The following is a 13,119-nucleotide window of genomic DNA, read 5'->3' as shown; positions in this document are numbered from 1 at the left end:
GCCTTCCTGTGCTTAACTTTAAAAGTCTGGCCAACTACACTGCTGCTTAATTATGTTGTCACTTCTTTTTTTCTAAAGAGCTTCCTCATTTGTTTGGTACACAAGCCAAGTTCAACATCAGGTTCTGCATGTAAGGAATAGCATTACTTGTTGAACTGGGCTTGAACCAGGTTTGTTCTTGTTTTGATTTTGAAGAAATCTGCCAAAATTTACAAGTCACATTTTTGGCAAAGGTAGAAGTGATGGTTCTCTACATTCCCAGGTAGAGGCATAAATCTTGTTGATAGTTCCATGGGGTGCACACTCCAAAACAAATTTCCATGGAAGAAGGGTCTAGATGATGCTAACTGTGAATGATGGGTGGATTCAGGGTGCCCGATTTTCCTCCTTGTTTTTCTTTCTCTTTCATTCAGACTTGGCCTGAACATCTTTAGAAAGAGAACTGCTCTCTGGCAACCCTTGAAACAGAGACTTTTCCATGGCACAAGAAAATAAGAAACTACCTAAGCTGTGCTGAATTGCATGTTTAGGAAGTAAGCTTCACAGAAATCATGAAAACTTCAAAAATCAGCAAAACATTCATTCTCACTTCCAAGAGAACACAAATACGAATAGGGATTGATGTTGCTGTGTGTTTCCAACTGGAGGGGGATAGTTCGAGGACTTAACTAATGCTTAGTTGATAATGACTGTAAGTGGGGAATGGCTAGTAAGAGCACAGCTGAAACCCTGTTTGTGCCATAAACTTGTGCAAGTTCTCTTACACATGGACTTGTACTGTTTTGGCTGTTCTGCAATGGATTCCATGTTTGGATACACCTTGTTTCATAAGTGAAATGATTTCACATGGCCTTAAGTCCTATTGCTAGTCCCAAATAGAGGAGAGACATTAAATTAATAGGATTTACTGATATGTTGGCTCACTATTCAACAGTTGATTCAATAGGTCTACTGTGGGTGAGACTTGCCAACAGGATTCCAGCCATGGAATTGTGTTTGTTTGCATGGTGCATCATTATTTGTCAGTCCTTCCACTCACAACATTTTACTCTTGGATTTAAAGAAAAAATTGCCTCTGTTCCCTCCCCATGGGACATGGCAGGCACAACAGGACAATAACCAGGCACATTGGCAACATTGCTTGCATAATGTTGATATTTAGCAGTTTGTGTAGCACAACCTTTTTGGAAGTGTAGTTATACACTATGCAAGCACAATGTATGACCTGAGTCCAGATTTCTTTGAGAGTGTTTCTTTTATCTTTTCCACTTTAAAAATATCCAAAGATGGGTCAGGATTGAATGCTAGATATGCAAAGGTCGAGGCCAACACTCTGCTAATTGCATCACGCTGGCTCATAGGTAGCTAGAACAAAGTGCTGTCCCGTTTAGCATCTTTTCTGCGCATGCCTCATACAGGTTGCCTAGGCTGAAATGAATGCAATTGGCTCAACCAGGTCTGCTCATCCCTCATGTTCACATTATTCACCTCACATTTTGGAGGCAGTAACCAGCTCTCTTTAGCAGCGACCAACAGATTTCTCGGAACAACCAGCACAGGCACACAGGTAGAAGGCAAGCCAATAGCTGCCTAGAGACTTGTTAATAAGACTGAGTCTCTTCCATTCTGATATACCAATCCCCCCTCCATACTATTGGCTATTGGTGAGCCCAAAGGCAAATGATTTAGATCAACAGCAGTGAGAAAAGCAGAGAGCAATTTCCCCCCCGAGTAGGATGCTTTTCTACTTCTGCAACATGAACTCCAGGAACCTGTGGGAGTACAAAGTCTTCTTCTTGTTGGCTTTGCCATCTCTGGTGAGTAAACAGTCCAAAAAGATTTGTCTGGATTGCTTTCATAGATCTGCAGAAGTTTATGTGGTATAACACCAAGCTTTTCTTTCAGTTTATCAGTTTGTCTGAAAATGCTCAGATAGGAACCCAGAGGGATGCTGCGAGATTTCTTTTCACTGTCAGATTGTAGTACTTAATTGTGAACAGTTTTAATATGTATGAGACTTGCATTGCAGAGAGACCCAATTTCATTTTTGAGAACTACTCGGTGTAAGAGAAACAAAAGGGAAAACATCCCTTTTGGCTACTTAAGACTGGATGACCAGATAGGGATTTGAAAGCATTGTAGTGAGATGGTGCAGTAACGGTGTGATCTGATGGCTAACTTCCTTGAGTCTTCCTTATACAATATTGGCTATAACAGAAAGCTCAGTGTATATAACATACACTCTGAAAGCAGAAAGATTAAATCCCTGGCATGTCCAGGTCGGGCTGGGAAAGAGTCCTTCTTGAAAGCTTGTAGAGATGCTGCCAGTCAGTGAAGACAATACTAATCCAGAGGGACCAACAATCTGATTCGGGAGAAGGAGACTCTGTATTTCAAAAGCTTATTCTGAAATAGGAATGAAAGTTAAGAAGATAAGTGGTGCTGGAGGGGAACTGGTAATTTCTTCTGCAAAATTCACTTCTGTTTCCCATTCTGCTTTAACAGTTTATTATTATCATTGTTTTGGCTGAGATGAAATGAATTTGGAAGGAAGAAATTCTCAAACATGTGAGCTTGCAAAGTCCCATTCATAGACTTTTTGTTTCCTAAACTTAGCTTCCTGCAGAGTTCCAGTTTCACTGTAAAAATGGGCGGCCAAAGCTTGGCATTGGATTGGTTTTTTAAAGAAAAGAACTCCAAGAAGTGAATATTGCAAGTAAAGGATGCAGCTTGTCAGAGTGCAAGTTTCTGTTTTAAATGTGTTGAACTGGTACGGCATTTTGTCCAAACTCTACTGTTGACGTTGTTGCTGTGTACCTTCAAGTTGTTTCCAACTTATGGCAACCCTAAAGTGAACCAATCATGGGGTTTTCTTGGCAAGTTTCTTCAGAGGGGTTTGCCATTGCCATCCTCTGAGGCTGAGAGAGTGTGACTTGTCCAAGGTCACCCAGTGGGTTTACATGGAAGAACCCCGGTTTGCCAGAGTTGGAATCCAATGTTCAAGCTACTACACCACACTGGCTCACTTCAAACTGTACTATCTGTATGTATTTGCCCCCAGGATTGATTAAAACTAGACTGTTTGTGGTTTTAGATTACATTTTCTTCCCCCCCTCCCCCCCCCCCAAAATATTTGGACCTACGAACCGGCCGGTGGTCTTGCTCCCTTTTTTTGCTTTTTAAAATTTTTTTCCCCCCCCCCCCATTTTTATAAACATAAAGTCTTCTTTCACCAAGTTATCAACATATGGATTACATTCTTGTAGAACACAATCCCCTTCAGACATATTCTACCCATTTACTTCCATCCTCTCTTTCCCCGCCGTTAAGATGATTGTTTTCTCATTGACTGTTTGCATCAATAAACTTGTTACCTTATTTTATAATTCATCTGGAATTTGTATCCATCATTGAATACATTAAAGCTTAATTATTCAATTACATCATATTTCATAACCTAATAGAAGTAAAAAAAAGGTATTTCCATTGCATTCAATCTACTGATGAGCCTCTTCCTTATAACCATCTTGATTTACAGAACTGCAGTATTGGATACCAATCTCTTTCTCTTTTTTCGCTGTCCTTTTGTCTTAAATAGGCTGTCAGTGTGTCCATCTCTGATGTTTCTAATCATTTTTGTAGCCACACGTCTAAGTCCGGCGTATCATTTCTCTTTCAATATTGTACAATTAACAATCTTGCCATTTGGAAGCTAGTAGAGATATATGTTTATTTTTTCTTTCTTATTGCAGAAATAAGAAATTACAAAATGTCTCATTTCTTTTCTCGTTTTAAACTGTGTTTTAAACTGTTTAAACTTTGTTTTCTACTGGGATTGTTTATTTATTTATTTTTAAAAAACCATTTATACTAGTATAATTTTAGTTGTGCTTTGTTTTTAATTTGTTGTAAACCACCTTGGGCCCTCTGGTTGGAGAAAGGCAGCATATTAATTAATTATTAAATGATTGTTAATATTTGTAGCCTGTTAGCCCCCTGAATTTCCTCCATTGCCTAATCATTGCTGTTATGTGCCTTCATTTCAATTCTGACATATGGCAATCATATCATAGGGTTTTCTAGGCAAGATTTATTCAGAAGAGGTTCACCATTGAGACAGTGCTATTTCTTCGCAAAATCACACATTGGGTTTCCATGACTGAGTGAAGACTCGAACCCTGACCTTCCAAAGACCTACTCAAGCATCAAATCACTATACCAGGGCTATAATTTTCCCACAACTTCCTTTTGAAGGAAGCAATGAGTAATTTTAACATTTTTTTCCCACTGTGAGAAAGTCTTTGAAACCTTCACAGTTTTAAAAGCCTTCACAATTTAGAGTTTGTCTGTGCAAAATTCACAAATGGTTGATGTTTTCACAAAAAAAAACCAGACAGAATTTTCTGCTGCACAGAAACTTGTTCCCCCGCACAGAAAATATTGTTTTCTACACAAATCACTCATGCACATTTTTTTTTCACGGAAAACAAAAATCCCCAATTATAGAATGTTGTGTGCAGGAAACAGCCTTTTCTTCAACAAATCATATTCCTGCATGGAAATATTATTTTCTGTACACAAAAAAGGCAATTTCCTGCGCAGAAAATGCTGTTTTCTGCTCAAAAGAGCCATATGAGAATTTTCCACAAAATAAGTCCCAAGTCTGAAGATTCTTGTCAGTCTAGCATTCTTCTCATCTGAGTTTCTCAATGCTTTATGATCGTTCTCCTAGTATTTTCTTTCCATTTGCACTGGCTCCAGGGGAAAAAAATCCCCCCACATCAATTTTCCATTTATTGGCATGTCCAGGAGTAGCAGGTTTGTATTAAAACAGCATGGGGGGCTCCCTCAACATGTGCTGGAAAGCCCCAATGCCCCCCCCATTACCTTGGGCACTCCACTGCAATGCAGGGGGGCTACTTGCATGCACATCCCACTGTGCCACTCACTGCCATGCGTTGCTCTCTCTGAGGTCAGAATGAGTACCTGGCATCAATCATATGGCTGGGCACCTCATTCTGACCTCAAAGTGAGTAACTTGCAGCCAAGGTGTTGGGTGGCATAGAGGGACACAATTGTATACAGCCACCCAATGTTGCAACAGAGGGCTCTGGATCTGGGGAGATCTAGAGCAAAGAGTGAATTATTTTAAAACATTTTAAGGTGGATATACCTTGGGTTTGGTGCTGAACTGGCTGAATTTCATCCAGACAGTTTGCAACAGAACCAGGGACTGGACCCTGCATTATCCTGACTGGTGGCTGTGGGAATGTGTGTGTGTGTGATATTTTATTTGGTCTGTGTGGACAGGGTCACTGTGTGGACAAGAAGCAGAGAGGCACATTGGGTATGTATGACATTGGATGAGAGGAACCTGCACAAAGCTAATGATTGAAAGTTGCCCGACATCAGTGAGATGAAGGCACACATTGGTCTTTTACTTCTAGCAGGGTTGTACTATGGACAACACGAAGCCTTGGAAACCTAATGGCATCCAGTCTCAGGGTACCGCTGCTTCCTAGCAACACTGAGACTAAATAGATTTAGTCTTAAGTGGTTGAAGTTCAACAACAGGGAAATGAGCAATGTGTGGAGTCAGGATTAAATGGACTGCCCTTTGGGAACATGGACTATGTTTGTTGAATAGCTTTAAGTATGATGCACAATAGTGGTAGATCTTACTAAGGATGAACAGCCCATTTTAGTCAGAGATAAATGCCCATTACACCAAATTAAGGCAGGAAAATATGGGATAAAACTTTGGTGGTGGTGTAGTACTAAAACAGGATATTCTCTGAAAAGAGATACTTACCTAGTCTGGCAGCCTAAAACATCATGGTACACCATAAGAAGCCCAGTTTAGTTAACAAGCTGAACCGTATTTCCATACCAGACAAATTTTGGTGGGAGACCATTTTTTTCACCTGCTTCAAATTGGCAGAATGTCTGCAAAGCAATGACTTTAAGGTATGTGAGCATTATTGCCATACCTCTCCCCACTGATCCTTCTGCAGTGGATAAGGAAACTAACAGAAGGTGCATCACAGTGTAGGAAATTTGCTTGGAACCCAAAGTGTCATGCTCTCCTTCTCCTGTAGGTTTGCCAGGAAGGGTGTGAAATGGTGCTGTTGTATTTAATCTTGAATAGATTGAGAAGCAAGAGGAGGTATGGCAACACTCCCTCAAGGTATACAAAGGACCTGTCTTCCTGTCCCCTTCAAAATTGAACTTTCAGCTGCAACTGCTCTCCCAAGATAGTATAGTATCATAGAACTGTAGAGTTGGAAAAGACCTTCTAGTTCAAACCCATCATGCCGTGCAGAAATACAGAATCAAAGCACCCCTGATAGATGACCATCCAGCCTCTGCTCAAAAACCTCCAAAGAAGAAGAGTCCATCACTCTCCAAGGGAGTGTGTTCCACTGTCAAACAGCTCTTACTGTCAGGAAGTTCTTCCTAATGTTTAAGTGGAATCTCTTTTCCTGTAGTCTGAAACCATTGCTCCATGTCCTAATCTTTGGAGCAACACAAAACAAGCTTATTGCATCTTTGATGTGACATCCCTTCAAATATTGAAACATCGTTATCATGCCATCTCTTAACCTTCTCTTCCCCAGGCTAAACACACCCAGCTCTCTAAACTGTAGAATTCAAAGATATAGCCACGTTAGTCTGTAGAATCAGTTGTAGAGAGATTGTGTAGCACCTTTGAGACTAACTGAAAGAAAGAAATTGGCAGCTTGAACTTTCGTAGACTAAGGTCTCTCAGATGCCATTCCTCGTAAAGCATGGTTTCTGGACTTTTCACCCTTTTGGGCACCCTCCTGTGGACACGCTCCACCTTATCCACATCCTTCTTCAATTGTTGTGTCCAGAACTGGACCATGATGCCAACATGACTTCTGCCTCCTTGGTGGAGCGCAGGGAGAGGGGTACAAAGAAGCATCAACCATCACCAATGTCTCCACATCCCCTTCCCTGCTCTCCACTGGCAAAACTAAGAGCCACGTTTGGAAAGCAGCTGCAGCTGAATGGTAAAAATAGACAGGTACCTTTGTCAGTCTTGATGCAGAGTTACAGAAACTCATTCCACTTCTCAATCTATTTGGGATCAGAAGAATTCCATCCCATAAAACTGCAACTTTATTCCCTCCAGAGTGTCTGGCACAAAGAATGGCCCTTAAGTTGGGGACATTTCCCAAAGCGGGATTCACTTTGGGGTAGAAAATTACTTAACAATGCAATTTAGGCTGGATCTACCTATAACTATAGAAATATAGCATTAATACACACACAAACATGAAGGATCGTTTTCTAATTCAGAGAGGGTTTGTAACAAGGTTTCTTTGGACTTGGAAATAACTATGATAATAGCTTTAGGGCACTGATATTTTATTAGTTGCATTTTTTTCTCAGAAAGGAAGATCTGTCAGCTATTCAGAACTACTGTCAGGTACTCTGCCTCATATTAGCATGTGTTTTGTGGTTATGGGAGTTTAGGTGTTGTGGCAAACCATTTATTTTCCACTCAGACATTTTTTGTGGACACGGTGCATTTTTATCACATGAAATAAGTTGGAATTTCTATGGGGTCAGAAAGTGCTGACTCAAGGGCTGCATCTGCACTGCAGAATTAATGCAGTGTGACGCCACTTGAACTTCCATGGCTCAAGGTTATGGAATTCCAGGATTTCTAGTTTGTTGTAGCAATAGAGCAATCTGACAGGGAAGGCTAAATATCTCACTAAACTACAAATCCCAGGATTCCATAGCACTGAGCCATAGCAGTTAAAGCAGTGTCAAACTGCATTATTTCTGCAGTGCGGATACAGCCAAAGAAAAGAAAGAATGAGATGGCCTAGCAGCTGTAGTTTTATATACAGTGTGATGCACTGACTTGAAATGACAAGCCAGATCCTTGTCTATGGACTTCTAGTAATGAGACAGTGTGCAAGAAAGACATGAATATGAATGGGGGAAGCACATTTGCAGAAGCAATGCTTTCTGCACTCTGTATGACTCCAACAGAAATAATACAGAGATGCCAAAACCTTACTGAATATTTATCCTCGCAGTGTGGGAAATGATCTAAGTGGAATAAACCTGACCACCTGTTAAGTAGGTCAATTTCAACATGTTTTGATCATCCTGAATACATTGTGATTTTTTTATTTCCCCTTAAAGAAAACACTTTGGTTGGTCATGGCATCCTGCCATGAATAGAAAGGAGGACAAAAAGAATAGAATAAAAAAAAGGAGAATTCGTGTTGTATTTTTGTATGTGGTTTATGTGTTTCCTCTTAATGTGCTCAAAAATTCATTCCATTTCAGTTAAGCATCATTCGAAAAAGCAAACACAAAACCTGGATTTACCAAATCCTATATAATGTTAGTCTGAGCACAAGAGGCCAACTTTAGGAGAAAAATTAAATACGGGGAACTAATATGGAAAAGCTGTTACACAGGGTGCATCTACACTGTAGAAATAATGCAGTTTGACACCATATTAAGTGCTATAGATAGATGAAATCATGGGATTTGTAGTGTTACAGGGTCTTTAGCCTTTTCTGCCAAAGAGCACTGCTGCCTCGCCAAACTACAAATCCCAGCGATCTGTAGGATAGTGACATGGCAGTTAAAGTGATGACAAACTGCATTATTTCTACAGTGTTGATGGACCTCCAGTTGCTTTGACTGTTTGGTGACCTTTCCTTGTTATTGTCTTAAACTTAGCAGGAAAGTATCTCCCTTATGATTAGATTAATATTTTATGGGACCCATGTGCAGAATGGCTAAAGCCTCTTTAAATTTTTCATTTTTTGTGGACATGAAGAAGATGATGGACATTCATCAGAAAATGTAAGCATGACAAAACAAAACAACACAAACAGATGGAGCACAGCTTGGGAAAACCTACTATATGAACTCTAAGGGCTTATTCCCATTACAGTTTGCTTCGAAGCGTGGTTCGGGGCATATGACCCTCCTTCCCATTTGAAACTGCTTACCTGGCAGGGGAGACACCATGATCATGGAGTGGGGCAAAAAACCCTGGGGTTTCCTGACACTAGTTTGAAAGTGTTTTTCCTGAAGAATCGATTCTGAAGCGTGCCCAATAAGTGGGAACGCCAGATCAGAATCAATTCCTTCTGAGATGAGGGACAAATGGCAGAGGGGTGTGTGCCATCCTCTCCAGAGACACCCCCAGTGCTGCCTTTTCGGTTTCTTTCTTCTTTTTTTTAAAATTAAATTTATTAATTCTAACAATCAATCCAACATTTCCAAGCATAAAAAAATCAAGAATCAGTCAACTAATGCAATCAAATCTATCCAAAACACATATCTATTACCACACTCGAACCCCCCATTCTTCAGCCTTCTTATCTCTATCCTCTCCTGTACCTTCCTTTTTCTTTTCTCTACTCCTCTCACTTCACACTTCTTTCCTTTTCTTTTTTAAACAATAGAATTGACTGAAAAATCAATATATTGGTAAAGCAACTACTTGTTTTGCTGATTTTTTTGATTAATTCTATTTTTTTAAAAATAAATGGTCTCTCGCCCTCCTTTTCCTCCTCCTCCCTGGGTCTCCTGGCCTTGCCTTGCTCCCTCAGGATTATTTCTGCTGTGCTGATGCAGTCCAAGCCAAGCTCCCCGCTTGTCCTGGAGCTGGATGGCCATGCTACAGCTGCACTCCCATCACTTTGCCAGACGCTTTCCCTGGAGCTGGCTAGCTGCGCTGCTGCTGTGCCACCGCTTGCTCTGGTGGTGCTGGGGAGGAGTCTGCCATGATTCGATTGACACATGAATGGCACAAATGGGGACTACAGTGGAACCTCACCATACGTGGGGGATCCGTTCCGGATCCCGCTGCGTATGGCGATTTCCGCCTATGCTCGAGCCCCATTGTAAACAATGGGGCTCGTGCATGGCGGCGCGGAGGTGCGCGTGGCGCAACAGGCATGCCCATTCAACTGAATGGGACGCGCCGCCCCTTCTGCCCCGCGCACACCCACGGCTTGAGCGCGTACGCTCAAAGCCGCTTATAAAAAGGCCGCGTATGCGGAGGCCCCACTGTACAACCATGGCAAAATAAAGTGATTTCACTGCCACTCAGGAAAAGACCTGCTTTATAATGGGAATGCAGGACCTTTTGAATTCAATTATCGATGCGGGGCAGGGCCAGATCGGGATTTGGAGTATACTGTAAGTGGGAATGGGCCAGTTCAGAATCTCCAATGCCCCAGCTGGGGGATTCTGGGAAGCTGTACTCCAAAAACGTCCAAAAAAGTAGTTTCCGAGTGATGGTTTGGAATCAGGTCATACTGTGTCTTCTTCCAAGACAATCCATTGTGCATGTTCTCTCCCACCCCCACCCCCGGTGTCCTGCTTCATGAGACCCAATGTGGCATAGTAGTATGAGTGTTGGAGTATGACTCTGGAGACTGGGGTTAGAAACCCACTGGGTAACCTTGGGCAAGTGACATGCTCTCAGCCTCAGAGGAAGGCAATCTCAAACCTCTTCTGAACAAATCTTACCAAGAAACGCATGATAAATTCACCATAAATCAGCAATGACTTGAAGGCTCACAAGAACAGTTTTGCTTCATGCTCAACCATCCAACAGTATTCCATCACCACTGAGCACCTCAGACCTCAATGGATAACTTTGGAGATTTCTTCTTCCTAAAGTTTTGCTTTTCTTTTTCTTTTCTTGTTTGGTTGTTTGTTTTCTTATCATTACAATTGCTGGGGTTTTCTCAGTCCTGCTAATATCTCTCTCCCTTGCACATGTAAGATAATGTTTTGGTTACATAAGTACCTGTAATCAAAATGAGGTTCCTGTTAGTACATTCAATGCCAAAAAGTGGGGCAAGACACAGCATACTAAAGAAACATCATTTTATGTTATAAGATTATAAGACAAAGGGCAAAGGATTGGTAATTAATGAGCTGAGGTGAAGAGATGGAGGAAATCCTGTGTCATTTTCTTGTCCTTTCAATGTCATTTGTGATATGAATAGAGTGGAATATTGCTGTGATTTTCATTGTGTCTGTTCAGAATTTTCTTGAAGGGGAGGGTGTTAAAGGCAAAGTTGCAACAGCTGAATCAAATTATTAATTTCCTTCCATTTCTAGATTTCTGGACAATCTCACTCAGAATGTGATTCCATAACTGAGTGGAAGAAAAATGAGAGTGATTGCCTAAGGGAGATCCATCAGCAGAAGAATGAAACAGCAGGTATCTTGGCAATAGAGGAATTTGGAAAGTATTGACATCTATCTATCTATCTATCTATCTATCTATCTATCTATCTATCTATCTATCTATCTATCTATCTATCTATCTATCCTCTAACATAAGTCAACCTTATATATAACCTTTTGTATAAGTATAACATATGTACAGTGGGCCCTCCATATTACACGGGGGATTGTTCTGGACTCCCCAAGTAAGGGGAATCTGGGAATGGTGGGGCTCCATTAAAAATAATGGGGCTTGTGCTCATGGCACAGTGAAGCATGTGTGCCATGTGTGTGCACCCCATTATTCCTTCTGGGGCGCGCCAAGGCCTCTCCCAGCATGGCTTTCAGCATATGCTGCATTGTATAACCTATGTGGAACTTAAACGTTATGTATAACTTTATGTCTAAACTTACGTATAAGTTAAGGACAGGTTTTGGGGCCAAAATTATGTATTTTGTTATGACCTGTGGATACGTTGAGGGTAAAACATAGAAGCATATAACAGAGGATGTAAAGGACGAAGCAAAGGGGAAAAAATGCCAAAGAACATATACAATTCCAACATGCATAACTGTTTCTTCTCACCCTAAAGGCTGGATAGATGAGAGAATGAAAAGGGTCAGGTGCTCCAAGGAAGGATGAAGCTCTCACCTTTCACCAGGGGATAGTTTTAAAAACAAGAGTTAAAAACAAGAGTTAAAGTACAGTGGACCCTCCCCTTATGTGGGGATCTGTTCTGGATCCCTCCATGTAAGGGGAAATCAGCATATGATGGAGCCCCATAGGAAGTAATGGGGCTTGCACCCATAGCAAAAAAAAATAAATAAAATAAAATTAAAAAAAATGCGCGCATGCCATGGGCGCGCACCTCATTAGTTCTTCTGGGGCGTGCAAGAAGCTCTTCCGGCATGTCTTTCAGTGTGTGCGGGTGCACTGTACCATGTATGAAGATGAGAGCTGGACAGTGAAAAGAGCAGATAAGTACATTATTGTCCTTTGTGACGATTCATGCCTTCTCACAATGTGTCCAAAGTAGGACAGGCTAAGTCTTGTCATCTTGGCTTCTAGGGATATTTCTGGCTTGATCCCATTTGTTTGTGTTTTTGGCTGTTCATGGCATCCTCAACACTCTTCTCCAGCACCACATCTCAATTGAATTGATTTTCCTCCTATCTTCTTTCTTGACTGTCCAGTTTTCACATCCATTCATGGTAACAGGGAATACAATGGCTTGTATGATTCTGACTTTTGTGCTGAGTTGTATGTCTTTGCATTTTAGGATCTTTTCTAGTTCTTTCATAGCTGACCTCCCCATTCTTAATCTTCTTCGGATTGCCTGGCTGCAGTCTCTATTCTGTTCAATGTTTGATCCCAACTAGACCTACTGAATCAATGGCGCGTTACAGACCGCCCCTTAGGGGCGGCCTGTAGGAGCACCTTTCCCTGCCGGATCGGGGCCTCAGTGGCCAGAGTGGCAGCCGCTGAGGCCCCGATCCGCCACTTTCCGGGCTGCGGGGAAGCGGCAAAAGGCCCCTTCCCCGCAGCCTGGAAAGGGGTGTCCTCGGGGCTTCAAGCCCCAAGGACACCCTGCAGCGGCGGGGAGAAGGAGAAAGGGGCCGTTTGGCCCCTTTCTCCTTTGGTCCGCTGGGTGCAGCCGTGTGAAGGCTGTGCCCAGCAGACCAAACCAGGAAGGAGCTCCGAAATGGAGCTCCTTCTGGGGTTGCGGAAAGGGCGCCCTAGGCGCCCTGCCGTGACCCCAATACGTCACAACTCATTTGGAGGTGGCACGGTCATGATGTATTGATGGTGGCGGCCATGCAGAACGGCCGCCGCCATTTTGTGCACGCACAGCGCGCACTAGGGTTAGGGCG

At 42.0% G+C, this 13,119-nt stretch overlaps 1 protein-coding gene across 1 annotated transcript in view; it reads left to right on the top strand.

Annotated features, from left to right (window-relative positions):
• The first annotated feature begins 1,461 nt into the window (after nucleotides 1–1,461).
• GHRHR (growth hormone releasing hormone receptor) overlaps nucleotides 1,462–13,119 on the top strand; it is a 28,892-nt gene continuing 17,234 nt past the window's right edge. The window contains exons 1-2 of the mRNA XM_042472196.1: nucleotides 1,462–1,817; nucleotides 11,140–11,242. Coding sequence (XP_042328130.1) covers nucleotides 1,737–1,817; nucleotides 11,140–11,242 — 184 coding nt within the window. The 5' untranslated portion in view covers nucleotides 1,462–1,736. The remainder of the gene's footprint in view (nucleotides 1,818–11,139; nucleotides 11,243–13,119) is intronic.

Source organism: Sceloporus undulatus, chromosome 6, assembly GCF_019175285.1.
Source record: "Sceloporus undulatus isolate JIND9_A2432 ecotype Alabama chromosome 6, SceUnd_v1.1, whole genome shotgun sequence".
Classification (NCBI taxonomy): domain Eukaryota; kingdom Metazoa; phylum Chordata; class Lepidosauria; order Squamata; family Phrynosomatidae; genus Sceloporus; species Sceloporus undulatus.
Note: the sequence above shows the minus strand (reverse complement) of the source record. Positions and strands in the feature narration are given on the sequence as shown.